This window comes from Sphaerodactylus townsendi, linkage group LG11, assembly GCF_021028975.2.
Source record: "Sphaerodactylus townsendi isolate TG3544 linkage group LG11, MPM_Stown_v2.3, whole genome shotgun sequence".
Classification (NCBI taxonomy): Eukaryota; Metazoa; Chordata; class Lepidosauria; order Squamata; family Sphaerodactylidae; genus Sphaerodactylus; species Sphaerodactylus townsendi.
In genome coordinates this window covers 76,889,073-76,914,521 of record NC_059435.1, presented here as the reverse complement: position 1 = coordinate 76,914,521, position 25,449 = coordinate 76,889,073, and the positions used below count along the sequence as shown (strand labels likewise).

The 25,449-nt window shown below is 53.6% G+C and overlaps 1 protein-coding gene across 1 annotated transcript in view; it reads left to right on the top strand.

The window, feature by feature from the left end:
- Nucleotides 1-21,821, top strand: part of MAP4 (microtubule associated protein 4) — a 243,943-nt gene extending 222,122 nt beyond the window's left edge. The window contains 7 exon segments of the mRNA XM_048510520.1: nucleotides 3,900-4,013; nucleotides 9,464-9,556; nucleotides 12,624-12,704; nucleotides 15,180-15,261; nucleotides 16,576-16,688; nucleotides 19,507-19,669; nucleotides 19,894-21,821. Coding sequence (XP_048366477.1) covers nucleotides 3,900-4,013; nucleotides 9,464-9,556; nucleotides 12,624-12,704; nucleotides 15,180-15,261; nucleotides 16,576-16,688; nucleotides 19,507-19,669; nucleotides 19,894-19,901 — 654 coding nt within the window. The 3' untranslated portion in view covers nucleotides 19,902-21,821.
- The last annotated feature ends 3,628 nt before the right edge of the window (nucleotides 21,822-25,449 follow it).

Sequence of the window (25,449 nt, the reverse complement as noted above, 5' to 3'; positions counted from 1 at the left end):
GGGAAGGGCAAGGAGATTGTCAGCCCCTTTGAGTCTCCTGCAGGAGAGAAAGGGGGGATATAAATCCAAACTCTTCTTCTTCTTCTTCAACTGCCAGAGGTTAAATGAAGTCCTGTGCCCGGCACACCTTCCCCCCACTCATGCCTGGAAACTTTTTCACTTGTTTTACACTTCTTTTTATTTTGTACTTCCGTTTATATCCCACCCTCCCCAGTAGGGCCCCGGGCGGCAAGTCCAGCTCCAGGCTTAGGCAGATCTGAGGATCGGGGGAGCAGCTGCTGGTTTTTGTGCGGAGGCCTTTTGTGTTGTCAGCATCTTCGTTGCGGAAGCTGAAGCCGGCCAGCCCTGGACCCTTCCTGGCTGTGATCCGCTTGGTCTCAGTGCTTGGAGCAAGAGAGTGCTTGGTTGGACTAACCCTTTTGGGTGGCTCCAGAGAGCAACCCTGTTAGCATGCTGCAGGTTCAGATGAATCCTCTCAGTCGACAAGCACATTCGTTTATTGGATTTCTGTAGTTCGTCCCATCCCTACGGACAAAATGATGCAAAATTCCCATTTATTTAAGAAAATGGTCACACTTAACAGGGGTTCCAAGCCTCACACAGGAAAGAACTTCAGTAGTCGCTGGCGAGACCAGAGACCCTTCAGATCTTCCACCCCATAATAACTAATCCTGTCTGCTGGCTGTTGTGGGTTTTCTGAGCTGTGTGGCCGTGGTCTGGTAGTTTTAGCTCAGGGGTCTGCAACCTGCGGCTCTCCAGATGTACATGAACTACAATTCCCATCAGCCCCCGCCAGCATGGCCAATTGGCTTAGGCAGCCAATTGGCCATGCTGGCACGAAACTGATGGGACTAATAGTCCGGTACATCTGGAGGCAGTGCTAGGGCTATCGCTCTAATATGGCTGGAGAGATACACATCTTACCATGACGTGACTCTGAAGATGCCAGCCATAGATGTGGGCAAAACCTTCGGAGCCTAAAACGCAGCCCAAAAGTCCCCACCACAGCCATGAAAACCTTCGACAATCCTGCCTGCAGCAGGAAGGGAGGCTATACAGTTAACCCTTTCCCGATCGCCACTTTCCCGATCGCAGTTTTGATCTGTTGCGGATCAGCATAAGAAATTAAATAGGATTTTTTTTTGGAGTTCTGCGGAAGCAACAGATGACACGCGAAGGCCAGCAGACAGAAAAAAAGTTTAGACACTCCAAAATGCATAAAATATATGCATAGTATTATATAATAATATCAACATGTTTTATATTTTAGTGCCATAAATATACACAATTTCTTTTTTAAACTTAAAAAGAAAACATTCAGACTTCACTCTCTGGTACGAAGGAAAGGCCAGAGAATTTTATGTGGATTTCCAGATGGCGGGGGGGTGCCGCCTCTCATCCCAGCAGTGGGGAAGGGAGAACTGTAGAGGTTTGTTCCTGGAATTTGGCATTGCTACTCGACTGCCCCAAAGCTCTCCGCAAAGTGTCGGGGGTTGCAACATCCTCTAATTCAGGGGTATCCAACTCTGGTGCCCCAGATGTTCATGGACTACGATTCCCATCAGTCCCTGCCAGCGTGGCCAATTGGACTGATGGGAATTGTAGTCCATGAACATCTGGGGGGCAGAATTGGACACCCCTACTTTCCCCCATACTTTCAGAATTCGACACCCCTACTTTCATGGGGACAATGACCGGCATCTTGAGGGCTGAGATGGGGGGACTGGTTTGTCTGTGCCCATACAAGTTAACATGTAATCCGCAGGGACGTTCTCTGCAACCTTCGCTGCCTAGACCGGGCACAAATGTGGCCATGCTGAGGAGCAGCTCACGTTTGTATCTGTGAGGCTTGCCTGGAGATGTGTCACGCGCACATGAGGCTGCCTCATACTCTAACAGACCCTTGGCCCATCAGGGTCAGTGCCGCCTGCTCAGACTGGCACGACGGGTCTCACAAGCCTCCCTCTGCCAGGTCTCTTTATCTGGAGATGCCGGGGTTTGAACCTGGGACCTTTTGCATGCCAAATAGAGGCTGTGCCACCGAGCCACGGGCCCTTCCTGCTGTGCAACACCTTCTCCTGTCTGTGTACCGTTAATGGAACAAACAGTGCAGAAAGCAAACTACAGGCGTCTCATGGGGCTGTTGTCGAGAGCGGGTCCAAAGGGCATTGCCCAGAAAAGGATACCTTAAGTTTTAGCAGTTAATTCAATGCAGTTCTGCCGCTTGCTGGTTTTACCCCACTCGGCTGCTTGCTTCTGGTTTTCCATTCTGTGTGATGCAGGAGTGGGTTCCCTGACCTTTGGAGGATATTGCTTAAATCATAAGTGTCAAACTCGCGCCCCTCCAGATGTTATGGACTACAGTTCCCATCATCCCCTGCCAGCATAAGAACATAAGAACAAGCCAGCTGGATCAGACCAGAGTCCATCTAGTCCAGCACTCTGCTACTGGCAGTGGCCCACCAGGTGCCTTTGGGAGCTCACCTGCAGGATGTGAAAGCAAGGGCCTTCTGCTGCTGCTGCTCCTGAGCACCTGGTCTGCTAAGGCATTTGCAACCTCAGATCAAGGAGGATCAAGATTGGTAGCCAGAGATCGACTTCTCCATAAATCTGTCCAAGCCCCTTTTAAAGCTATCCAGGTTGGTGGCCATCACCACCTCCTGTGGCAGCATATTCCAAACACCAATCACACGTTGCGTGAAGAAGTGTTTCCTTTGATTAGTCCTAATTCTTCCCCCCAGCATTTTCAATGAGATGCCCCTGGTTCCTAGGCATTGTGAGAAAGAGAGAACAATTTCTCTCTGTCAACATTTTCTACCCCATGATGCTGGCAGGGAATGATGGGAACTGTAGTCCATGACATCTGGAGGGCCGCGAGTTTGACACCTGTGGCTTAAATGAACAGGAAGGAAACACCTTCATGTAGGACATCAGGGGAGATTTTTACGGCGATCTCTGAATGTATGACCTGTGTTTCCAAACTGCACCCAAAATGAGTTTATTAGTGTCTTTAAAAGAGAAGAATCAAGCACAGCTGTTATTTGCTGCTTCGTGTGGTCAAACTGTAGATTGCAGAAGAAGCCAACCACAGTTTTCTCGAAATGGGAGGAGCCCGTTTTTGGATGGAACCGATAAACGTTCAGTTATTGTCAAGAATGTTATATGATATTCCATGTGTTGTTTTTTTCCCCAAGTGGAAACCGTGCAGATAATTGTTGGGTGCTTTCAGGTTGCTCCAGAAACAGGTTTCCCTTTGCAGCCAATGGCTGCTTTCAGGAGAAGGGAGGGTGGGGTGTTTGCCTCAAGAAAATGGAGTGTTCCGTTTTGAGAGCGGTAAAAATGTGTACTAGCTTGGGAGGCCAGGAGCGATAAGAGAATTCACAGACTTAATGTATAGTTCCAACCCCCACCCCGCCCCAGAAGTTACCCAGATCTGCTTTGGAGTTTGGGCCAAATTTGAATTCCGGACATGGCGGGGCGGGGCGGGGGCGCTTACTTAGGACGCAGGGTCCTTCCAGACTACTCCCACCTCTGCACTAGCGGCAATCTTAGTGGCCAGATGTTCTGCTACTGGAGGGTTTGTCCAAGCCCAGTCTCGAGTGAGGGGTGCATTTGCCGTAGAGGGGGAAGTCCCAAACCACACAAGGAGTCCGTGGGAGGGGGGCTTGAACCCAGGACTCCTGGCTCTCCCCCTCCCACCCCCCTAACCATTGCTCTGTGTTTCTCCTGCCTTGAGTGTATGATGTCCCCTCTGCCTCCAACGCCCCTCGGGTTTCCCAGGGCCCCGTGGACGCCCCAGGTGTTGGTTTGACCTCCATCCTCCTACCCGTCATTGCTTTTCAATTATTTTTTTTCAGTTCTCATGATGTAAAAGTCACCCTCCATTTGTCTCCATTTAGGCAAAAGTAGAGAGAAAGGCTGAGTCAGCCGGGGCTGCCCGAAAGCCCGAATTCAATGCAGTCTCTAAAACAGCTGTTACAAAAGAGGGCTCCCCAAAGCAGCCCAATGGGAAAGTGAGTTTTATTTCAGCCTTCTATCACTTGGGAGAGAAAAGGACCGACTCTGTGACTTATATTTTTCCCCCCCTCCCACCCCCCGTTTGGGTCACTGTCCCTCCTCCTCTCTCAATTCTCACACTTTTCTTTCGTTGTCGTGCTCTTGGCCCTCTTCCTTTGCACGCACCTTCCCGTGTGTATATCTTACGCGGCTGCCAGCGACATCCATGGAGTGAGATGAACCCCGAGCCTCTTTCTTTCATCAGGTGGGAAACCAGGTCAACATGGCAGGAGGGGACCAGCAGACGAGGACCTTTATTGTCAAGAGGAGATAAAAGGCTGAGCCCTTCCCCCCCCCCCCCCAGGCCCCAGAGCACCAGGTAGACAGATAGATACAGATTTATTTATTTCTTAGGCTTTTATACCTCCCTATCCCCGAGGGGCTCCGGGCGGTGTACAACATATAGATATAATACAATACAGGATAGCTAAAACATTTAAAAGCAGCGATAGAAACAATGAAAACTAACTCTAATAAACATGCAATAGATACCAATCAAAATATGAGTGGCGTCCAGCGTTCTATGTTCAAAATCCTCTCCCCAAAAGGGAGGGATGGCGAGTCCCGTTGGATGACAGGCGGCCCGGATGTCAGGGGCCAAAGGAAGGCACCATCAGCCCGGTTCCTCCAAAAGGCCGGTGAACAGCTCCGTCTTACAGGCCCTGCGGAACTCACCAAGGTCCCGCAGGGCCTGGACAGTTGGAGGGAGAGCGTTCCACCAGGCTGGGACCAGAGCCGTAAAGGCCCTGGCCCGCGTGGAGGCCAGCCGCGTCACCAAGGGGCCAGGGACCACCAGTAGATTGGCCTCAACTGATCGAAGAGGCCGTACAGGGACATATGGGGTGATGCAGTCTCGAAGATACGATGGTCCCAGGCCGCGTAAGGCCTTAAAGATCAACACCAGCACCTTGAAGATGATCCGGAACTCTACTGGAAGCCAGTGCAGCTGACGCAGATACCTTTATTGCCCATACACAAGCACCAGGGCTCTTCTCTCTCACCTGGCCCACATCCCACAGCAGTTTTCAGTTGCTTTGTATCTAGAGTGTTGTGGGTTTTCCGGGTTGTACGGCCGTGCTCCAGTAGCATTTTCTCCTGATGTTTGATCCTCTGAAGATGCCCGCCACAGATGCAGGCAAAACGTCAGGAGAGAATGCTACTGGAACACGGCCATACAACCCGGAAAACCCACAACACTCTAGAGATTCCGGCCATGAAAGCCTTCAGTGATGCTTTGTATCTACTGTCAGCTGTGCTTTTCAGGGCAGAGGGACCTCTGAAGCATGTATTGGAGCCTGTTTGGACAGAGACTTGAGGGTCTAGTTCTCACCGAGTTGGCCAACTTAGGTCTGGGCTGGACCACTCTGGACTGTGGGTGGGGGCGCTCACACAAAGGACTTCTTCTCTGTGCAGAAATCATGCCTTCTCTGTAGATGGCAGAGATGTTGAGGAGAAGACTTTATCAGGTCAGCCTAAAGGAGCAGCAGTGGCGTAGGAGGTTAAGAGCCCCTGCATCTAATCTGGAGGAACCGGGTTTGATTCCCAACTCTGCCACCTGAGCTGTGGAGGCTTATCTGGGGAATTCAGATTAGCCTGTGCGCTCCCACACACGCCAGCTGGGTGACCTTGGGCTAGTCACAGCTTCTCGGAGCTCTCTCAGCCCCACTCTACCTCACAGGGTGTTTGTTGTGAGGGGGGAAGGGCAAGGAGATTGTAAGCCCCTTTGAGTCTCCTGCAGGAGAGAAAGGGGGGATAGAAATCCAAACTCTTCTTCTTCTTCTTCTTCTTCTTCTTATGAGTCTCGACCTCCACCTATGAAAGCAGAAAGTGTTCTGCAGAGCTCCAGACTCTACTGGGCCTACCACTTTGTTAAAAGCCACTGCCTCTGAGGGACACAGTGTGGCAAGAGGGTCTCTTCCCCGCCCCCCTGCTCATTTTCTGTGCTCGTTTGAGTTTCCCTGACAGCTCAACTGTATTAATGCAGGAAGTCGTTAAATGCCAAGCCGCCCCTTATGGTTATCAAAGGCATCAGCGGAGGGGTTGTCTTTGTTTTGGCAGCACCAGAGCTGAGCGTTCTTCTGACATCGGCCACCAGCTTTCTGGTCAGGCTGGGTCAGTTCAGCCTCTACAACAGAACTGTTTTTGTGAGGGTTTAATGCATAGGTGTCAAACTCGCGGCCCTCCAGATGCTATGGACTACAGTTCCCATCATCCCCTGCCAGCATCATGCTGGCAGGGGATGATGGGAACTGTAGTCCATAGCATCTGGAGGGCCGCGAGTTTGACACGTGTGGTTTAATGGGTGCCGGGCTTGCTTTCGCCTGTCCAGAAAACAATGTCCTGGCGGCATCAAACGTGGCCCTGATTTATTAACTTGAACTTTGCCGGACGGCCACCCTCAGTGGTGGGATAGCCAGCAGATGGGCGCCGGACGACCGTAGCTGGCGTCCACGGGCGTTTGGAAGGAGACAGTCCTTCGGGCGTGTGGGTCCCAGGTTGTGAAGGGCTTTAAAGCTCCTAAGCACCTTAAATTGTCCAGAAGCCGACTGGCAGCAAATGGAGCTGTTTCAATAGGGGCAGCATACCTTCCCAGCGCCTAAGCCCTGGAAATGGTCCAGCTTCCGCATTCTGGACCAGTTGTCGTTTCCGGGTTGTCTTCAAGGGCAGTCCCATGCAGAGTGTGTTGCTGTAATCCAGTTGTGAGGATATAGAAGCAGAGATCAGCGTGAAGGGCCGGGAAGGTCGTGACCAGGGCCTTGAATTGAACTCAGACGTAGACGGGGCTGCCAGTGTAGCGGTTTCAAAGCGGACGAACGTTGAGGCTCTTGCCACATCCTTGGATTTCTTCCCTCTGCCAGTTCCTTTCTCCCCAAGTGCCTTATACATGTGCGGTGCGATAGAGATTCCCCTTCTTCTGTGTGGGCAGCCATCTTAACACCTGCTCAGTCATTCCTTTCCCAGGAGAGATCTCAACCTGCTGACTCTCAGGGGTGCAGGCACCTCCTCCCCTTCAAGGTCGATGGTCTTTCACTTGCTTTTCTGACCTCCTGATAAAAACCCACCCTTCTCTCCGGGTGGCCAGGAACGTCTGCTGCCGAAGGCCCGCCCTGTCACCCTCTCTCCCTTCCCAGTGAGGGGAGAGCAAGAGATGTGACGAACGTGCCAAAACGACTCCTCCGTTCTCTTCTTGTATGGAAATCGTCTTCCCGTAGCAGTTATTCCAGCCACAAGCGATGACGCCACGTGTGCCTGCGCCTATTTGTTGCATTCACAGCACGAGAAGTACCCAGAGACCGAAGAAGAGGTTCTTCAGAAACCGGCTGACCAGGAGGGGCTTGGCCCAGTTGGTGCCAACTGCGTGGCTGAGCGTCTTTCCGATACAAACCGGCACCGTTGAAACGGGGGCTGCGTTAATTAGAGGACAGATTGTGAGCCCTTCCTTGGACGGGTCAGATGACTCTTCTTCCCCAGGAAGCTAAAAATGGCCGGCCATAAAATGTAGAGGAGCAGGAGAGCCAGGCCTCTTCACCTCTCCAACGCGGCGCACGTCCTTGAGGTTGTTAGTAACATCAGCTAAGAATGATCATTGCTGCTTTCCGAAAGGGCAGGAGGTGGACTTTAGGGCAGGAGCAGCAGTGGCGTAGGAGGTTAAGAGCTCGGGCCAAATGCTCCCCCTCTGAGAAGTTTTCTAAGACACCCAGTAAAGGCAGGTGCATTCTAATCTGGAGGAACCGGGTTTGATTCCCCGCTCTGCCGCCTGAGCTGTGGAGGCTTATCTGGGGAATTCAGATTAGCCTGTACACTCCCACACACGCCAGCTGGGTGACCTTGGGCTAGTCACAGCTTCTCGGAGCTCTCTCAGCCCCACCCACCTCACAGGGTGTTTGTTGTGAGGGGGGAAGGGCCAGGAGATTGTGAGCCCCTTTGAGTCTCCTGCAGGAGAGAAAGGGGGGATATAAATCCAAACTCTTCTTCTTCTTCTTCTTCTTCTTTAGTCCCCCCAAGTGCCAATGACCCGGCAAGCCGTTCTGTGCCAGCCAGTTGTTGGGGTTCTTGCAAGGAATCTGGCCTGCGTAGACCTTGGCCTCGTGTAGCAAGATGGTGGTTGGGTTTTTCACCACAAGGGAAGACACAGGAGCACTGAACATACATTCATGTTAACTGAACTTTTTAAAGGTCACGAGTGTGCTGCACTCTGGTATCTGACCAAAGGAGTGTTGCCTCTGGAAAGGTCAGCGCTCCGAAAACCTTGTTGGCCTCTGTGGCGTTGCTGGACTGCAGTCTGGCTGGCTTCCTGCAGACCAAGGCAGCTCCCCTCTGAAACACTCTGGCTTTGTAGCCTTGAAATACAGTGCTGGGCTCTGAGTACGCGACTAAACCAGATTAGAATTCAGATTAGCAGACCAGGTGCTCAGGAGCAGCAGCAGCAGCAGAAGGCCATTGCTTTCACATCCTGCACGTGAGCTCCCAAAGGCACCTGGTGGGCCACTGCCAGTAGCAGAGTGCTGGACTAGATGGACTCTGGTCTGATCCAGCTGGCTTGTTCTTCTGTTCTTATGAGCCACGCCAGCCCCACCGTCCCATATTGCCCACTTACCAGGATCTCCTTTCGACCAGAGGATGAGCTAGAGCAGGGGTATCCAACTGTGGCGCTTCAGATGTCCATGGACTACAATTCCCATCAGCCCTTGCTGGCATGGCCAATTGGCTCCTGCGAGCATGGCTTCCGATGGGCATGCCAGCAGGGGCTGATGGGAATTGTAGTCCATGCACATCTGAAGCGCCACAGTTGGAGCAGCAGTGGCGTAGTGATTAAGAACAGGTGTACTCTAGTCTGGAGGAACCGGTTTTGATTCCCCGCTCTGCTGCTTGAGCTGTGGAGGCTTATCTGGAGAATTCAGATTAGTTTGTGCACTCCCGCACATGCCAGCTGGGTGACCTTGGGCTAGTCACAGTTCTTCTGAGCTCTCTCAGCCCCACCTACCTCACATGGTTTTTGTTGCGGGGGGAGGGGAAAGGAGTTTGTAAGGCTCTTTGAGTCTCCTTACAGGAGAGAAAGGGGGGATTTAAATCCAACTCTTCTTCTTCCCTGAGCTAGAACAAGCAAAGAGACTTTCTCAGACAGGCGGCCTCCCCCTGAGTGATTCTGCGCCAGCCCCGAGAGCGCTGTTGCCACTAACACCGTCCGCTTCACCATCTCACATGTCCATTTGCTGTCTCTCTCTTCCTCTGTCCCTTCTTCCCTTCCCGAGTGTGTCTGCACTTAACCCTCAGTCAGGTTGGAGTTCTAACACCACGGCTCGCTCTCTGTCCCTCTGTCTGCCGCCAGCACAGGCCAGCTCCCCCGAGAGAGCTCTAACCAGCCCTCTTTCCTTGTGTCGTTCTCTCCATCTCTGTGATGCTCCAGGTCCAGATAGTCTCCAAAAAAGCCAGCTACAGCCACGTTCAGTCCAAGTGCGGGTCCAAGGACAATATTAAGCATGTGCCTGGAGGCGGGAACGTAAGTACCAAGGGCACTGGACAATTGCCTTCTCCACTAACTCCTTTCCGGTTTCCCTTGTGCTGGTTTTGACCGTAGTGTGCTTTTCTGTGTGTGCATATATATGTGTGTGTGTGTGTGTGTATTCTCCTTTCCCCTATCCGAAAGGAGCAGGGCATTTTTCTGAGAAGACTCCCCCCCTCTTAATCTTGGGGCTTCTGTACAGTCAGAAAGAAACGTAAGGCACTACTTGCAACGAAGGCTGCAGCACAAGACGTTAAGCGGTCTGTGAGCTCCAGGAGGGTCCGGGCACCTTGGTGGGCACTGAGTTGGGGGCCTTTTCCAAAGAACTGAAAGCTGAGAAGCATTAGTGTAGGTCTGTCACTGGCTACTAGCTATGGTGACTAAGGGGAACCTCTGTATTCAGAAACAGTCAACCTGTAAATCCCAATGCCAGGAGGAGACATCAGGGGAAGGCCTCGGCCTCTATCCCCTGCTGTTGAACCTCCAGAGGAATTGGTTGACCTCTGTTTGAGGCAGGATGCTGGACTAGATGGACCTTCCCTGGCGTGATCCAGCAGGGCTCCTCTGAGGTTCTTACCAGAGGCTGATTGGCCTCAACCTCTATGCCCTGTTGTTGGACCTCCAGGGGAACTGGTGGGCCACTGCATGAGATGGGATGCTGGACTAGATGGACCTTCACTGGTCTGATCTAGCAGAGCTTTTCTGATGTTCGTTTCGGGGAAGGCTTTGGCCTCTCTGCCCTGTTGTTGATCCTCCAGAAGAACTGGTTGGCCATTAGGTGCTGGACTAGATGGACCTTCCCTGGTCTGATCCAGCAGGACTTTTCTGAGGTTCTTATGTTCTCACCTATTGTCTTCTCCCAGAGTCTCCCTCGGGGGGGGCGGGGGGTGCCTCTGTGGAAAGGATGCTGTTGTGGAGTAAGCTACATTTCCAACAATCTTGCCCTTGTTTTGAAGGGTTACGGGTGAAAGAAAGGGTCTGCTTTTGAGGTGGGTGCCCACATGCAGGGTTGACGTTTTGCTTGGTGTATCTCAGGACGAGTTCCCGGTAGGTCAGTGTGTTCTTGGTGGACGCTGCGCAAGGCTTTAGGATGCCCTTTGGGCTTGCTGCTTCTGATCTGACCGCAGTCAAAGCCAGAACATTTTCTGGAGGTTCCAGTAGGCAATTGATTTTGGATTGGCCAGCATGGTATAGTGGGTGGATAGAGTGGGGGACTTCAGACCCCGGTTTGAATCTCTGCTTCTATCATGGAAGCTGGCTGGGCGCACTTGGACTAGTCACACTCTCTCAGCCCTGGCCTACCCTACATGGGTGTTATGAGGATAAAACAGAGGCAGGAACAGTGATGCAAGTTACTTTGAAGAAAGGCTGGGATATAAATGATGTAAATAGAAGTACTAGAACCAGGGGGCATTCATTGAAAATGCTGGGGGGAAGAATTAGGACTAATAAAAGGAAACACTTCTTCACGCAACGTGTGATTGGTGTTTGGAATATGCTGCCACAGGAGGTGGTGATGGCCACTAACCTGGATATCTTTAAAAAGGGCTTGGACAGATTTATGGAGGAGAAGTTGACCTATGGCTACCAATCTTGATCCTCCTTGATCTCAGATTGCAAATGCCTTAACAGACCAGGTGATCGGGAGCAACAGCCGCAGAAGGCCCTTGCTTTCACATCCTGCAGGTGAGCTCCCAAAGGCACCTGGTGGGCCACTGCAAGTAGCAGAGAGCTGGACTAGATGGACTCTGGTCTGATCCAGCTGGCTTGTTCTTATGTTCTTAAGTGATTGTCATGGCTGGCTGTGGAGTGGGCGAACGCTCTGGATATGAAGCCAATCGACTTCAGAGCGGTTGACTCCGGATGGCAGGTGGCATTCATATCCTCCCCCTTAGCAGAACTCTGTCACCAGTATGGAGTAGCAAGAGAAATACCTTTCCCATTTCTTGTTTTACATCCTTCTGCATTTTGGGAGAATTTGTGTGCAATTCCGGTGTTGGTAGTTTGAGCTGTTTTGGCTGCTGAAGCTCCCACCCCCCACCCCCCATCCCCCACAGCAATGCTTATGCAGCCTCTTTTCTGGCTACAGGGGCTCTGGCAGGTGTCACTCACACACTTGCAAGCTTGTGTGGCTAAAAACCTGCCATGCAGATCTTTTCAACATGTGCTCAGCTCCTTGGAAAGCTGGACCTGCTCCTGCCGCCGCGTGCCATGAGCCCGGGACAGAGCTGGCAGCCTGCGCACCCTTTCCCCTGGCAGAAGCTGCCCGTGTTCTGCACGCGGCTGCACTCCCTGCTGCTTTTCTCGGAGGTCTTGTTTTGGAGGAGGGGTCTCCCACACAAAGCTCTTGGCAACACCTCTTGTGCTCAGATGGCTTGTGGCTTGCAGCTTCCCGAAGGGGCGATATTTACCTGCAGCTGTTCTGTGGGGATACAAGCGGGCTCCTCCACGTTCAGGGGGAGAGCAGGAGGTGAATAGGTTTGGCCCCCGGTGCGCAAAGCTCTTGTGTGCAGAATCTGTCCTGGCTGCCGCAGCTGTTCTCCACTCCGTGCTGATTTAGTTTCGCTGCTTCTCTGAGTGGCAACGCTCTTGTTTCCATAGATGCCCGTAGTTGCGCTGTCCCTAATCTCGTTTCAGCAGACATTCAGACACTCTTGGAATGGGGCAGGGAGAAGCTGAAGTCTCTTCTGTCCTTGCCGCTTCTCCCGTGCCCTCTTAGATGCAGCGCCTTTCCTTTCTAGCCGCAGGCTTGCTTCCTCTTTCCCCCACCTCAATCAAAATAGCTGCAGAATAAGGCCCTGTGCCGGGGGTGCTTTCCAGGTGGCGCTTGGTAGGGATACATTCCAGGTTGCGCATCCACCCTCTGTGCCAGGGTTGTCCCTTTCCCCAACTTTGCTATCTCCTTATCCCTTCGGTGGCCCATCCAGAGCTCTGGGGCCCCACTCTGGCCTGCCTCTCTGCCTCTCCCTTCCGCTCGCTGTCATCCGCTTCTCATCACTCGGACCTGCAAACTGAAGACTGTTCACACGTGCAGAATGGAGAGTAAAGTGCTTATTGTTTTCAGGTTCCAAATGCCCAGAGGCCAGCTTCGGGCCTCCATTCCCAGTCGTCCACCGGCCCCAAACCCAGCAAGGGCAGTAGCCATGTGAGTAGAACCCGCCAGTCGCCAGCTTGGCCTTTGATGCGATGCAGGTTTCACCTTTGATCAGTTTCGCTTTCCCTCCTCTGGCAGGAGTTGACACTGAATTATTTTGTGCTATCCGGGCCTGCCGAGGTCCCAATTTTTTACCCCAGCACAGTCACTCCCAATTTTTAAATTTTATTTTTAAAATTTGATTTCTGTCCCGCCCTCTCCCCCGCCACTGCAGGGCTGAGGGCAGCTAACAGCATACAACATATATGATTAAGGTCCAGTAAGTATGTAAGTCCTTGCACAAGTGCCCCTGCCCCCCACGCCAAGAATCCAAACAATAGCAGTTTTATTGAGCAAGGGTATTTGATTCCTCCGCTGCCTGGGTGTCCTTCATACACCTGCTTCCTGCCATGCAGGATGAGTTACAGCTGTTTCCAGATGCTGCTTGCATATAGCTACAAGGTGAGGTTGCCTCTCAGTCTGGGCAGGACAGCTGACATGGAGGAACTCAGTAGCTGAATCACTTTTCTTCACCCGTTTCAAAGTACCTCCCATACCTTCCTGTTGTTGTTCCCGAGTTTCCGGAGAAGCGTCAGTTTGGTGCTGAGTGGCAAAAAGACACATCTGAGGTTCTTGCTCCACCCAAGGGTGGGTTAATCTGAGTTGCAGGGTTGGGCTGGGCTGGGGGGGAGACAATTCAGTTGCTTATTTGCAGCATCAGAGGCAAACCGGGGGTAAATGGCGCCCAGAGAAAAATTGTCTCCAGGATGCCCCCAGGCTCTGCCCCCCACCACCCGGCTCCACCCCCTGATGCCCCCAGGCTCCACCCCCACTGCCCTCGACCCCACCCATGTCACCATAGACATGGGCAAGGGCTAGGGTGCCCACCTCCCCCCCAGACTCCCCCTGCCAGCTGGGTTCCCAGCCAGCAGCCTGCAGTCTCTTCTGACCTCCCCTCCAGGCAGGCCAGAAGAGACTGCAGTCCCGGCCTCTTCCTGCTCCCCAAGCCCCACCCCCCCAGTCTCAGTGCTTATAAAAGCAGGTCCCCGAGGCCGGGACTGCAGTCTCTTCTGGCCTGCCTGGAGGGTAGGGAGGCTGGGAGCCCAGCCGGTAGGGGAGGATTAGAAGAGGCTGCAGGCTGCCAGCTGGGAGCCCAGCTGGCAGGGGGGGAAGGAAGGGAGGGGGGAGTCCAGGGTGGGGTTGAGGGTGCTTGGAAGCAGCAGGAAATCCTGCTGCCTTGTCGTTTTTGCATGCCTTGACTGACACGGACGGGGTCGAGGCATGCGAAAACGACGAGGCAGCAGGATTTCCTGGTCACGTGACCAAAAGAGTGGCGCCCAGGGACAAAGGGTACCCCTTATCCCTAGGCAGATACGCCACTGTGCAGCATATTAGGCCTTCTGTTGCTATCGCAGCTTGCATGTTAATCAATCATCAGCTGCAGCTCATCCGTCTGGGCAGGGGACAGACTCTTTTCACCAGTGGGCAGTAGTTATGCCAGCTTGGTTCACCCACAGATAAATCATGCAGCCAGCGTCTGTTGTTTCAGAGGAATAAAACCGGGGGCCTGGGTCCCTGGTGAAGGCTCAGATACTCCTAGGGTGGAGCTAGGAAGAGCACCCAGGGGATTTGAGGGTGGGGGGCTGGCAGTTCCCCTTCTCCTTGTTGCTTCTGACCCCAAGAGGTCCCCTTCAGCCCCCCCCCCCCCACCGCTCCCTCCCTACTCTTTGTTCTCCTTCCCCACTGTGCCCCTGAAGTTCTTTGGAACTTGGAATGCATCATGCCGACGTGCGTAATACATTCCTGGCGCAGCTCACTTCAGCGCTCATATATTGTGAGTGCAGGGAGTTGTGTCTGCCGAACACAGGAAGCCACTGAATCAGACCTCTTGGGTCTATCAAGGTCAGTACCGTCCACTCAGACCTGGGCCTCAGGTCTTTCCCATCACCAGGGACCCGAGAGGCTGAGGGTTGAGCCTGGGACCGTCTGCGGGCCAAGCAGAGGCCCTCCCACTGAGCCCCCCCCCCTCGCCACCACGGGGGTCTTCAGTCTCCCCAAGCAAGAGGCCTGTCTCACCGGAGTGGAGGCCAACGTAGGGCGGAAAGGAGAGCCTCGAACGCTAAGCAGATGTGGTTAACATGCCCGGCACTAGTCTGATTGCTGTTGCTATTAGTATTATTATTTATGACGATAATAATACTGTAAAGTGTCCTACAACGCACTTTATAACGTCCAGTGCTCTTGCTAGGCACAGCTCTGTCCTCTCTGGCCACGCTCCCCCCTTTGGGTCTCTGCAGGATGCTACTTTGGAGAGCCCCAGTCCTCTTTCTCGTGAGTCCCCGGAGCCTCTCCATCCAGGCCGCGCCCCCGGGAGAGGGCGATGAGGCAGCAGCGGCACGAGAGTTCTGGCGCTTAAAACTTGCAGGGAGCACCGGCGGGTTCCCCCTTTCCTGAGGCCGATCGTCTCTTTCTCCCTCCGCTCTGCAGGTGCAGATCCTGAACAAGAAGATCGACCTTTCCAAAGTGTCCTCCAAGTGCGGCTCAAAGACAAATATCAAGCACAAGCCAGGTGAGAAAGCGAGAGCGGGGGGAGGGGGCGGGACATCATCATAGTTTATTTACGGTCATTGACCAGCAAGATCCAAAAGAATTAAAATCATAAAATTTACAGATATTACAAATATACAGATTAAAACAGTTAACAAAATGCAGATAATAGGCCTCAAGATAATGAGTGGAATGTCAGTCTAACAATAATTAATAATAAGGATTAGCTGGCAGAGCCAGTAGTGCTCTGTCGGGCCTTCCTGATTTTACTTGATATCCAGGCAAACATGGCAATAGAATACATTAGATTTTTATTGGTATCTGATAACAGTATTTTAACCTTTTCTTTCTTAGCCAAAGGAGAGTTTGTCTGGTCAAAGGACAGAAGCATCCAACGTATCTCATCATAGTATGAGCATTCAAATAATATATGTTCTGAGTTTTCAACACCTCCTATTTGACAACTGCAAATTCTACCCTCAGTTGGTACTTTGTTATAAATCCTGTTGGTATAGTTAGACGAAAGGGCGTTGTAACGGAGTAGGCTATAGGCTCTTCGATAGTTAACGTTAAACAAAGAAGTAAGATAAGGCATTATTGAAAGTTTATTCAGCATTATTTTACTGAAAATTGGGTGTTTAAGTTTATTCAGATCGTGTTGCCGGGTGTTGGGTGGTGGCAGCAGGTCTGGAAGAGGGAGGCATCGAGTGACAGCTGACTTACGGCAATCTAATGCGTCTTTCAAGGCAGGGGGTGTTCGGAGGTGGTTTGCCACTGCCTGTCTCCGCGTCACAACCCTGGCGTTCGCTGGAGATCTTCCAAACAAATACTTGCCAGGGTCGACTCTGCTTCGCTTCTAAGGCCTAAATCAATTGGCTGTGCCAGCAGGGGCTGATGGGAATTGTAGTCCATGAACAGCTGGAGCACCATAGGTTGGCCACCCCCGATGTACTCAAACTGGCAGGGATTGAACTTGGCACCTTCTGGTTGTGGTGGGTTTACCGGGCTGTGTGGCCGTGGTCTGGTAGATCTTGTTCCTTATGTTTCGCCTGCAATCTGTGGCCAGCATCTTCAGAGGCGTATCACCAGCCACAGACGCAGGCGAAACTTTCGGAACGAGATCTGCCAGACCACGGCCACGCAGCCCGGAAAGCCCACCACAACCAGTTGAGTCTGGCCGTGAAAGACTTCAACAATACATTGGCACCTTCTGCTCGTGAGACACATCCTCTGCCACCGAGGTAGTGGGTTTTAAAGGGTCACACGCGCACACACACACACACACACACACACACATGCCTGGCAGATAACTTCCCCCTTCCTTTGCTCATTCCAGGGGGCGGAGATGTCAAGATTGAAAACCAGAAGTTGAACTTCAAGGAAAAGGCCCAAGCGAAAGTGGGCTCTCTGGACAACGTGGGCCACGTGCCAGCCGGGGGTGCTGTGAAGGTACATGTCGCAGGGTGCGCGGTTTCCCTCCCCCCCCTCCCGTTTCCTGTGCGTGGCCACTTGTCCGTCCTGTCCTCTCTTCTCTCATTGCCACTGCCATGTTCATGTTCACGATGCCACGCGAAGAAAGGGGCAGAGCAGAGCCTCGGGGCTGATCCGCGTCCTGAACTCCAACTCGCAGCTGTGTAGACCGTCCCGAGGGTGGCTGAATCCCCTTCTCCCTCTCTCCACTCCCTCCCCTTCTTTTCTCTCTCTCACTGACCTTTCTACTTACTAAAGCTTTACCAAGAAAGAGAACCTGAGGCAGGAATCTTAACAGGATGTGGCAGAATCTGCAAAGCCCAGCCGTCCCGCGGTGTCAGTTCTCGGCAAGTGACACTTGAGCTTTGGAGCAGGGACTGATTTCCCCCCCGTGCGCTGTTTCTCTGCGTGGCCAGGGTTCTCTGCGGCAGAGGAGCATTGGCCGGGGAGGTCTCTGCTTGTGCTCCGCTCACCCCGGCCTGTGTCAGCCTTCGTTCTCACATGAGGTCCTGCTGAGCCTCGAAATACAATGGAGGATATTTCCTGGTAACATGTGCAGGAGCACCCTTGCAGAGCCCCCACCCTGCCCCCAACATACAGAAAGCCAGTGGCGTATCTGCCAAAGGGACATGGGGGTCAATTGACACCGGGCACCCCCATTGGGTCACATGGGGGGCGCCTGGCAGGCCCGCAGCAGGCTCCTGGTCCAGCTGCTCCTAGCTGCCTGGCCAGGAGTCTGCCACAGGCTGCCCCTCAACTCAACTCAGCCCTGCCAGGCTGCTCCTTCAGCCGGGGGGGGGGGGGGGCAACCCGGAGCAGGTGTTCCCCTGGGCATCATTTATTTATTTATTTATTTATTTATTTATTTATTTATTTATTTATTTATTTATTTATTTATTTAACTTTTATACCGCCCCATCCCCGAGGGGCTCTGGGCGGTGTACAACATAAAGAATAACAATGTAGGATAACTAAAACGTTTAAAAGCAGCGATAAAACCGTAAAAAGCTATTTCTGATAATTATACAACAAATCTCAATAAAATGAATGGCGTTCAGCAGTCTATTTTTAAAGTTCCCTCCCCTCCCCCGAAAGGGAGGAGTGGTGTCCAGCATTCTAATTTTAAAATTCCCTCCCCCCCAAGAGGGAGGAATGGCGAGTCTCATTAGATGGCAGTTGGCCCAGATGTCAGGGGCCAAAGAAAGGGGGGGCACCATCAGCGGCCAGTTCCTCCGAAGGCCCGGCGGAACAGCTCCGTCTTACAGGCCCTGCAGAACTCACCAAGGTCCCACAGGGCCCGGACAGTTGGAGGAAGCGCGTTCCACCAGGCCGGGGCCAGAGCCATAAAGGCCCTGGCCCGTGTGGAGGCTAGCCGCGTCATCGAGGGGCCATTTCCCCTTCTAGTACGCCTCTGCACAAAACAAACTTTTTATTTTGCATCAGCAGAAAGTTTGGCCCCAGTGGCCCCTTTAAGAAAGCTTTTGTGTGTGCATGCACACAAAATCTTATCCCAGGAATAAGACTCGATCAGTCTTAAAGGTGCCGCTGGAGTCAAACTTTCTTCTGCTGCTTCCAACTAACGTGGCTGCCCACTTTTGCATCATAAGGTTTTGCCACTGTGTGGTAGCTACAAGAGCTCTTTTTGATCCTGGTTTGTTGGAATAGGTCCGTGGTGGCGAACCTTTGGCACTCCAGATGTTATGGACTACAATTCCTATCAGCCCCTGCCAGCATGGCCAATTGGCCATGGTGGCAGGGGCTGATGGGAATTGTAGTCCATAACATCTGGAGTGCCAAAGATTCGCCACCACGGGAATAGGTGGTGGGAATGGGGAGCTAGCAATGGAAGGATGCGGCAGGCGGAGCTCTGAACTCTGGGGGCCTCAGAGGGGCACGAGGGGGCGGGGGAGGCGGCCAAACAGCCAACCCAGGAGGGACCACCCCAAGCACCTTATTTATTCAAAATACTTTCGTCCTGCTTTTCTTTGGATCAATGGGACTCAAAGAGCCACCGTGGTGTAGTGGTTAAGAGCAGGGTGGATTCTAATTTGGGGAACCAGGTTTGATTCCTCCCTCCTCCACCTGAGTGGCAGAGGCTTCTCTGGTGAACCAGATGTGCTTCTGCACTCCTATATTCCTGCTGGATGACCTTGGGCCAGTCACGGTTCTTCAGAACTCTCTCAGCCCCACCTGCCTCACAGGGTGTCTGTTGTGGGGAGAGGAAGGGAAAGGAGCTTGTAAGCTCCTTTGAGTCTCCTTACAGGATAGAAAGGTGGATTATAAATCCAAACTCTTCGCTTCTTCTTCTTCCTACATAAATTTTAAGATGGATGTGATATCCTGCTGACAGAATGTGCTGATAAAAAGAAGCTGGCCGCAGGCTTCGCTCGTGAGCTGCCGAAACAGGACCAAAGAGCTCTGCTCTAAAGGGTCTGGCCGTTCCTCGCGTCCTTGGGAAGCCCGTTCCTTGCCACAGGGGCAGCCACCGAATGTTAACGCCCCACTGAGAGGACAATTAAACAGCCCTGGTTTGGTGATCCAAACTTCCTTGTCAGTACAGGCAAGCAGAGCTGCTTCCAGATATGTGTCACGAAAGTGTCCTGTGTCACGGCCCTGTGTCACGAAAGGCTGTTCCCTGCTTGGCTCTGCGCGTCCCTTCAGCCCCGTGGCACCCTGTGTGTGTCAGTCAGGGCGGAGACCCGGGTCGCCTTCTCGCGTGTCTCCGTCTCCCTCCATTCCACCCCCATCCTTGTATTGACGCCTCATTGTCCTCCCCCACCCTATTGTTTCATTGTAGACTGAGGGGGGCCAGGAGGCAGCCCCACAGAACGGAGCTGTGCCCGCGCCCCTGCCGGGCAGCAGTGCCACACAGGAGAATGGCGTGGGGCAGGCCGCGCCCGCTCAGGGTGGTGGTGACCAAATGGAAATTCTGAGCTTCGACACTCACATACAAGAAACAAGTAAGTGCTAGGAGGGGGTTTCTCTCTCTCTGTCTCTCTCTCTGTCTCTCTCTCTTCCCATGATGCTTTTTTGAGGAGTGGGGAGGCCGTGGGGAGGGGTGGTCGGCCTGGGCGCAGGTCACCCACGCTCTTTGTCTGTCAAGTGGAACCCGAGCCACGTGGGATGGGTGCGGCTGTCTTGTGCCAAGTGTGTTAATGGAGCGACTTACCCTTTTATTTTCCAGGCATCTAACGCTGCCCTTCTGGTGTCGCCTTCCTCCCCTCTCTCCCGCCCCCCCTCCTTGTGTCGCTGCAGATTGAGTCCCACAAGCTGCTGTTCCGTGAGAAGGCCAAAGCCCGCACGGACCACGGAGCGGACATCGTAGCCACCAACCCCCCCGTCTTTTCTGGCGGCCCCCTCCCTTGGCGTAGCACCTCCGTCAGCGAGAGCCTGGGCTCCGTTGCCTCCGCCGCCTCCTTGCCGCCGCCGCCACCACCGCCGCAGCAGCCGGCCTCCCTCTCAGAAGGGACGCCCACCACTCTGTCTCAGCAAGGCTTGTGACTCGGCCCCCTGTCCCCCTCCCCTTGCCTCTTGACCTCCCCCCCCCACACACAAAGCTTGTCTCTCTTAACCCGGAGCCTGGCTCGTTAGCCAGACGGTGTGGGCGGGGCTCCCGATACGACGATGCCGGACTCACTCTTTGCAGCTGACCGGCCTGGCGTTGCCGCCACCGGCTCTCCCGTGGGCGCCGAAAAGAGCTGACCAAGCGTTTCCCTGGCCTGCCTCTCCCCCACTCCCCGTTTGGCGGCAGAGACAGACGTGTGCAATTCTGAATGTATCCCGCGAAAGAGCAGATTTCCTCTGGACTGGCTGGGTGGGGGCGGCTTCCCCTGAGCAGAGCCCGAGGCCAGGCGGGAGTTAAGGGGGGTAAGCTTTGCTGTCTTCCTTTCTCACACAACTCTTTCTCGTGCACACACGTGTGCCTGCGCACACACGTAAACACACCCTTTGCGGTCCGCGCCGCATCGCTTTCCGCTGCTTCTTACTAAACGCTGGTCTCTGCTGTTCTCACACATAACTTCGCTCTCTGTCGGAACTCTCTGATTCTCTTCCCCCTTTTCCTCCTTCTCTTTTTGTCGCGATACAAAAAAAAGAAGACGACGACGACGCAGCAGCCGCGTGGCCCCTCCCCCTTTCCCTTGCCATAGGAGAATTATAGCACCGTTAACGGCTGCCCCCAGCACCGCGGGCTTCCGATCGACATATCCAGGCATTTTAACTGTGTTCTTTTTATTTTCTTTTTGTGTGGTGTTTATTCTTTGTGTGTGTTTAAAAATACGTTTGAAATAACGGAGCAAAATTTACATTAAGCCATGTTTAACTGAGAAAACGATCAAGGATGCATCGAGGGGATGGCGGGGCGGGGGGCGGGGGGGGTTTCCTTTTGGTGCAACGGTGGTGCGAGAGGGTCGTGTCAGGGAAGACCTGTGGAAGACTTTGCGTGGGAGATCTGGCTTCCCCCACCCCCCAAAGGCTCTAAGCGTTGCTTCTGCAGAGGTATTTCTTCGTTCCACGTCACTGTGGATTGAGCTCCGAAACGTGCATGTGAAGGGAGGGAGGGGGCGAGGCCTGGCGTTGTTTACGGGGTAATGAAGGGGCAGGAGAGGGTTTCCTTCCCAGAAGGTCACTGAATGTGAACGAGGGTCTGTAGAGGTGGAGTCCGTGTGTAGCAGAGCAGGAGTGAGGGTGACGTACCAAGGAGGACACGAGAACCCCTCCCCCAAACCTGTTGTCTTTGGAGGGAGGGGAAGGGGATTGCGTAGGACCGGGTGCTCCTTTCACAATGCAAATGACACTAAAAGAAATGAAATGTAAATAAAACTTTAAAAGCCGTGTGTTTTGTGAAGAGTCCTGGGAGATTTTAATTTAAATCTGAAAACCAAACTGCAAGGAGAAAATTGGGGGAGGGGGGGGTCTCGCAGGCAGACGTCCTGCAGGGGGGCAATCGGGGGTGGGGAGGGTGGTTGAAGACCAGTTTTCTTCCCCTTGGTCGAGACGTTTTTCAGTGTCAGTCACCCGAGCTCTGCATTCACACACAGACGCGTTGCACTTGTTGGGGGGTTTTATATTGAAGTTTGCATGATTTCTAATAAAAAATGGCTTTTAAAACTGTCACAGGTTTTCTTTGCATCAAACCGGCCCGCTGAGTCTCCTGATGTCATTTTCTTCCTTGGAATACTCTAGAAACTTTTGACGAAGCAACTGCAGATTTTTGCACCGGGAAGGGGCTGCACCGTCCCCCCTTCCTCCGCCCAGCCCCGCGGTCATCCTCCTCCGCGTTCCCCACTCGCTCTTGCCAACCCTCTCGCTCCCCAGCGAGTTAAAAATTGCACCCCATGTGTCCTTCCAATTGCTTCTTGTGCTACCCCTGCGTTCCAAAGGTCAGGAATCCCTCTTTGCTGCCGTGCGCTGCCCACCTGTCGCCCCGGCATCACTGTCTCATTCCTTCTCCTTTCTGACCCGACATGCCCGGTCACTTGCAAGGTAATCTGGCAAGATCCCATTGTCCAAACCGTCAAGGAGCGTGGGCAGGAGAGCCTGCGCCACCAGGGAGCCTCGCTGGTCAGCAACGCAGGACAGACAGCTCTGCGTCCCGTTGGGGGACAAGGGGAGCCCTCCTGCCCGTGCTGTTCGAAGCAAGCCGTGGGAATAGCCAGTGGGACCTGCCACTTTCTTGACTTGACGTATCACAGTGTGCTGTGAGACCCCATTTCTTGGCAGACTGGACCAGGTGTGCCCACTAGCCAACGGGTGCATTGTGGGCGGGAAAGATCTGCGGCTGGCATAACTCCACAACTGTGCCTGGGTGCTTGAGGAGTCTCTTGCAAGCAGAGGGCCAGGGCCTCCCTCTCCCCTTGATGCTTGTCCGTGTCTGCCTTCATACACGTACCCCTCTTCTGCCCCCGTCCTTGTCCGTTGGCTCAGGCCTCACCTGCGCTCCCCGAATTCTCAAACACCAGCTTAGATCTTCCAGTCTGTCCGCTTCACCCCTAGATCAAAGGGGGGAGGAAATTGGTTTGGCTTCCCCATTTAACGGGGATGTTTTCCTGAAGCAATAATGCACACCTGTGCTCTGAAACGGGGCCACCCGGCCGTCTAGGATCGGCAGGTGCGCCAGGCGCCCTCTGGCAGGGAGAAGACTCACGTGGAGGGCAGCGGAGGACGAAATGCTCAGCAGATACTCCTTGGGGATCTGGTGGCTGGCAGGCACCTGCAGCCGTAGCCCTTTGGCTCGTGTTTCAGTGTCCGCTGACTAGAACGGGGACGGGACGAGTGACTTTGCTCCTGGCCGGCAGCCTCAGTCCCGCCGCTTGCGGTGCGGCCCGTAGACAGACAGGCCCTGCCCACGGTCGGTCACCCGAGTTTGTCAGACAGAGAAGTTTAAATAACGTTGCACTTTATCTTCTGTGATTGAATTTTTTTAAAAAAGTGGCTAAGTGTCTTGTAAAAGGTTATTAACTCCTCCTTTTTTCCCCTAAACCAGATTATTCTTTGCCACGTACTGGTGTGGCAGCGGCCGGCGAAGCTGTGTGGCTGTTCCTTCTGTCCGCTCGGTCCTGGCCGGCCGGCCGACTGGCCCCGGGGGTGGGGGTGGGGGGGGGGCTTCTGTGTCATACTGTGCCTGTGTGTAGCTTTAGATCCAGAGGCGCTCAGAGATTTGCTGGGGGAGGGCCGGTTTAGCCCCAGCTTTGGTTTCTTATAGGGGTTTTTAACAATACAATTTTAGATTTGAACACAGCTTGTAAATACTTCAATTCTAGCGAAGGTGGCCAGCCCCGGGCGGGTCCCTCTCCCCCTCGCTTGGAGAGATGGGAAGAAACACCTGGCAGAGAGGAGCGGATGCTCTAGCTAAGGAGCTGCGAGAAATGCGAGCGGTTTGAGCTGTTCTGTGGACCCTCTAAATCAGTGGTGGCGAACCTTTGGCACTCCAGATGTTATGGACTACAATTCCCATCAGCCCAAAGGTTCCAGCGGCTCTAAATGGGGCACAAGTTGGATGTTAAAGGTTTAGATTTGCACCTGCAGGCCCTACAAGATCAAGGGTTGCCACAGCTGGAGGCCACGTTCAGTGTGTGAAGCCACACGTTGGTGAGTGGAAAACTTCAGGTGACCCACGGGGCAGCTGCTGCGCGCTGGTAGACGGAGGGGTCTGGGCAAGAAAAACTATCCCGACGCGCTTCCTCCCTGATGCGCACCGGGAGTGGAAGCACATTGGGGCAAAAAACCTTGTCCCGACGTACTTCCTCCCTTGGGTGTGCTGAGAGAGGAAGCACGCCAGGGCAAGATTTCTGGTCCTGATGCGCTTCCTCTTGCCCCGCCTGTTCTTGAGCACTTCTGGCGCAACTTTGGTGCCGGAGCGGGGCAAGGGTGAGGCGGAGCCGGCCGTGGGTCATCGGCCCCTGTCTCCAGAGAGCACGATCCAGTGACGGTACCTTTCGCACGTATTTCGTGAATGTGAAGGAGAGCAGCGCCACAGCGGATCAGTTATGGCCAGAGAACTTTTCAGTGGATTGTGCCAGATGTTGATTCTTCGGGGTGGGGAGTCCCCGCTTGAATTTTCTGCCCGCTCCGGCTTTGGTTTTCCTCTTAGACTACAGCCGGGGGTCTGCAACCTGCGGCTCTCCAGATGTTCATGGACTACAATTCCCAATTGGCCATGCTGGCAGGGGCTGATGGGAATTGCAGTCCATGAACAACTGGAGAGCCGCAGGTTGCAGGCCCCTGGACTACCCCGTTCTTGTAAACATAATGAGAAGAAACGGCTGTTTTTTTGTATTGTGAGGAGCTCTTTCTGGATTGAAGGGGAACCTTGCAGAATCGCAGGCTCGTGCTGGAGGCCCCAGATTTCAGGGGTGTTTGGCGGGTGCGTGTTCGCAAGAGAGTGGTCAGAGGTTAAACAAATTGCTCCCTGTTTAGTGAGGAGACGGTTGGCAGAGTCTGTAGGTTTTCCTTGAGGGGTCGAAGTTGCGTCGAGCATATCCGTTTGCCGTGTTGGAAAGTTCCACATCTTCACGCCAGATTGGAAATCGGAGAGGGCCAAACCGGATACCGGCCAAGTAGCCAATTTATGTGCAGGTCTGAATTGATCGTGGCAGAAATGTTGTGGTGATTGTGTGAACTGGGGAGATTTTGGGATGCAACTTGCTGCCCAGCAAGCGATTGCAGCCCTGTGTGTAGGAGACCAGGTGGATGCCTACATCAGTGTTCTTTCTGCTTGTATCCCAGCAAGACCTGGAATTCCTTGGTGGCTGCTCGTGTACGAGTGACGCTTGGGGTGGGCTTTCTGGGATGGGGGCTGGTGGCTGGAAGCAAGATTCCCAGGAAGCCCACCCCGAGGGTCACTTGTACATGGCTTACAACTCCTTGGATTGAAACGTGCCCCAGGAAGCTTGGAAAATGGTTGCGTTGGAGGGTACTGGTCAGTAGCGGTGGCCTCAACGAGGTCCTGAAGACTGGAGCCAGGTGCCAGCCTGGTCCTGACCTTGCTCCTGGAAGATGGCCTCGGGATGTTTTCCTTTGGATGGTCGAGGTTGCGAGAGGGGCGGGGCTTGTTGGGGGTGTGGCCAGGTTACAAGTGCAGCATAGGACTGTGGTGGCGAACCTTTGGCACTCCAGATGTTATGGACTACAATTCCCATCAGTCCCTGCCAGCATGGTCAAGTGGCCATGCTGGCAGGGGCTGATGGGAATTGTAGTCCATAACATCTGGAGTGCCAAAGGTTCACCACCACTGGCATAG